Source organism: Brassica napus, chromosome A9 (assembly GCF_020379485.1).
Source record: "Brassica napus cultivar Da-Ae chromosome A9, Da-Ae, whole genome shotgun sequence".
Classification (NCBI taxonomy): Eukaryota; Viridiplantae; Streptophyta; class Magnoliopsida; order Brassicales; family Brassicaceae; genus Brassica; species Brassica napus.
In genome coordinates this window covers 19,577,842-19,580,046 of record NC_063442.1, presented here as the reverse complement: position 1 = coordinate 19,580,046, position 2,205 = coordinate 19,577,842, and the positions used below count along the sequence as shown (strand labels likewise).

At 39.0% G+C, this 2,205-nt stretch overlaps 1 protein-coding gene across 1 annotated transcript; it reads left to right on the top strand.

Moving 5' to 3' along the window:
- The first annotated feature begins 617 nt into the window (after positions 1-617).
- On the top strand, positions 618-1,764 carry LOC106360967 (ATP synthase subunit delta, chloroplastic). Its single transcript, XM_013800653.3, has one exon. The coding sequence runs from the start codon at positions 922-924 to the stop codon at positions 1,624-1,626; it is 705 nt and encodes a 234-aa protein (XP_013656107.2). The 5' UTR covers positions 618-921; the 3' UTR covers positions 1,627-1,764.
- The last annotated feature ends 441 nt before the right edge of the window (positions 1,765-2,205 follow it).

Sequence of the window (2,205 nt, the reverse complement as noted above, 5' to 3'; positions counted from 1 at the left end):
GAAAATCGCAAAGGAAACATATGAAATCTGTAAAATGAAGGATGGCGGCCGTGGAAAATTTTCTGGGTAACCCTAAAAATCTTGAGGAAGAAGATGAAAATATTACAGTTATACCATATTACCATTAATGAATAAAAAGTAAAAAAAAAACAAAAAACCGGTTCTCGGCTTTGAACTTGGAAATTGGAGGACAATTTATTAAGCCAATAACCACCGGACCACAGCACCAATCAATGTTCGATACATAATTCACTTAATTATATATACAATTTTCAAAAATAATGAAATAAACCCCATAATTAATCTATGATTAATCGTCGATTAATCTCCGATTTTTAGCAATTCGCTAGGCCCAGCTCAACCACCTGATTCACGCCTAATGCAATTTCGAAGATGGGTTGAGACAAAAAAAAGAGGAGATGGCTTATAAAAGGGGGGAACAAGGGAGAAGAGGGAGTGAGAAAAACTGACTATGAACTCTTAAACTATTGTCGACATGCTCTTATTTCTCAAAAGTTTATACGTTCGACTGGTACACTTCAATAAACGGAAACTCTGGACCCATATCTTTTATTATCGTTTGATTTGTTTCTGAACGTGATTACCGATTTTAGGTTTGACATTATAATTTGTGGCATAAAAAAAATTTGGATAACTCGATTCTTTTACTCATTATGGAACACAGATATCCTACTTATCATATAAGTCCACGTGGCGACTCCTCTGTTCTCTTGTAATCCTTCTGAAACCTCAACACAAGATAATCCTTCTATTCTCTACCCTCGATCTTTCCTCAACAAGAAATCTCCACCGTCCGTTTGTTATTCCCAAAATCTTACCTTCTTCTTCTTCTCCTCTCGTCTTTTGAGAAACTGCAAAATCACTCTCTTCTCTCCTCTCTCTCTATCTCTACCCTCTGGAATGGCGTCTCTTCAGCAAACCATGTTATCTCTGCAATCGAAACTTCCACCATCTTCCTTTCAAATCGCGAAATCTCTTCCTATTCGAAGAACAAACTTACCACTCCGAATCGGTGGGGGAAACGCGGCGGGAGCGAGAATGTCAGCTACAGCAGCCGGAAGTTACGCTATGGCTCTCGCAGATGTTGCGAAGAGGAACGATACTCTTGAACTAACGAGTGCAGACGTAGAAAAGCTAGAGAAGGTATTCTCAGATCCACAGGTACTCAATTTCTTCGCCAATCCCACCGTCGAGGTCGAGAAGAAGCGTCTCGTGATCGACGAGATCGTGAAATCTTCGTCTCTCCAGAGCCACACCTCGAATTTCCTCAACATCTTGGTCGATGCGAATCGGATCAACATAGTGACGGACATCGTGAAGGAGTTCGAGATGGTGTACAACAAGATAACTGATACGCAATTGGCGGAGGTTAGATCGGTGGTGAAACTGGAGCCGCCGCAACTTGCTCAGATCGCCAAACAGGTTCAGAAGTTAACCGGAGCGAAGAACGTGAGGGTTAAGACGATTCTTGATCCCAGCCTTGTCGCTGGGTTCACGATTCGGTATGGCGATTCCGGGTCGAAGCTTATTGATATGAGTGTGAAGAAGCAGCTTGAGGATATTGCCGCTCAGCTAGAACTCGGCGAGATTCAGTTAGCTGCTTGAAAACAATTGCATTGAGAATCGCTTTTTGTTGTGCAACTTAATTCTTTCTCTCTTCTTTGTTCTTTTTCTCCATCGATCATCAACATGATATGTATACAGTTATAATAGTTATAATAATTTCAGGTTATTTTCATTTAATTCTGTAGGTTCTAAGGTGAAATTCACTATCGAGTTATGATTACAATCTCTCATTATAGCAGAAGAACAAACATCATGAGTTCTTACTGTCCACTGAAACAATGTTCTAGTTTAAGGTTGGTTAAGGAGCAAGCTACATAGAGTTGTGAGCTTTTTGAAAGTGTTAAAGCTAATCTAGTACATGAACTATAACGCAAGATAACACATAGATTATCTTTACAAAAAAGAATATAATTAGATTTATCTTTTTAAAGGCACTTACAAGTTTGTCTAAATCGATTCTTCAACAAAATCAAAACACTCTTTGATTTGTTGCACTAGTTTTATCTTGTTTACCAACTCGTACAAAGCCCTTGAACCCCTCAATGTTTCGTCTTACAAGATCTTACAAAAGTCTATGTTGCTAAAAGCTCTCATAATGTGTTAAACACGTACAATGCT

Excerpts from the sequence above, each read along its gene's own strand:
- LOC106360967 (XM_013800653.3), top strand. The coding sequence starts at position 922 with ATGGCGTCTCTTCAGCAAACCATGTTATCTCTGCAATCGAAACTTCCA.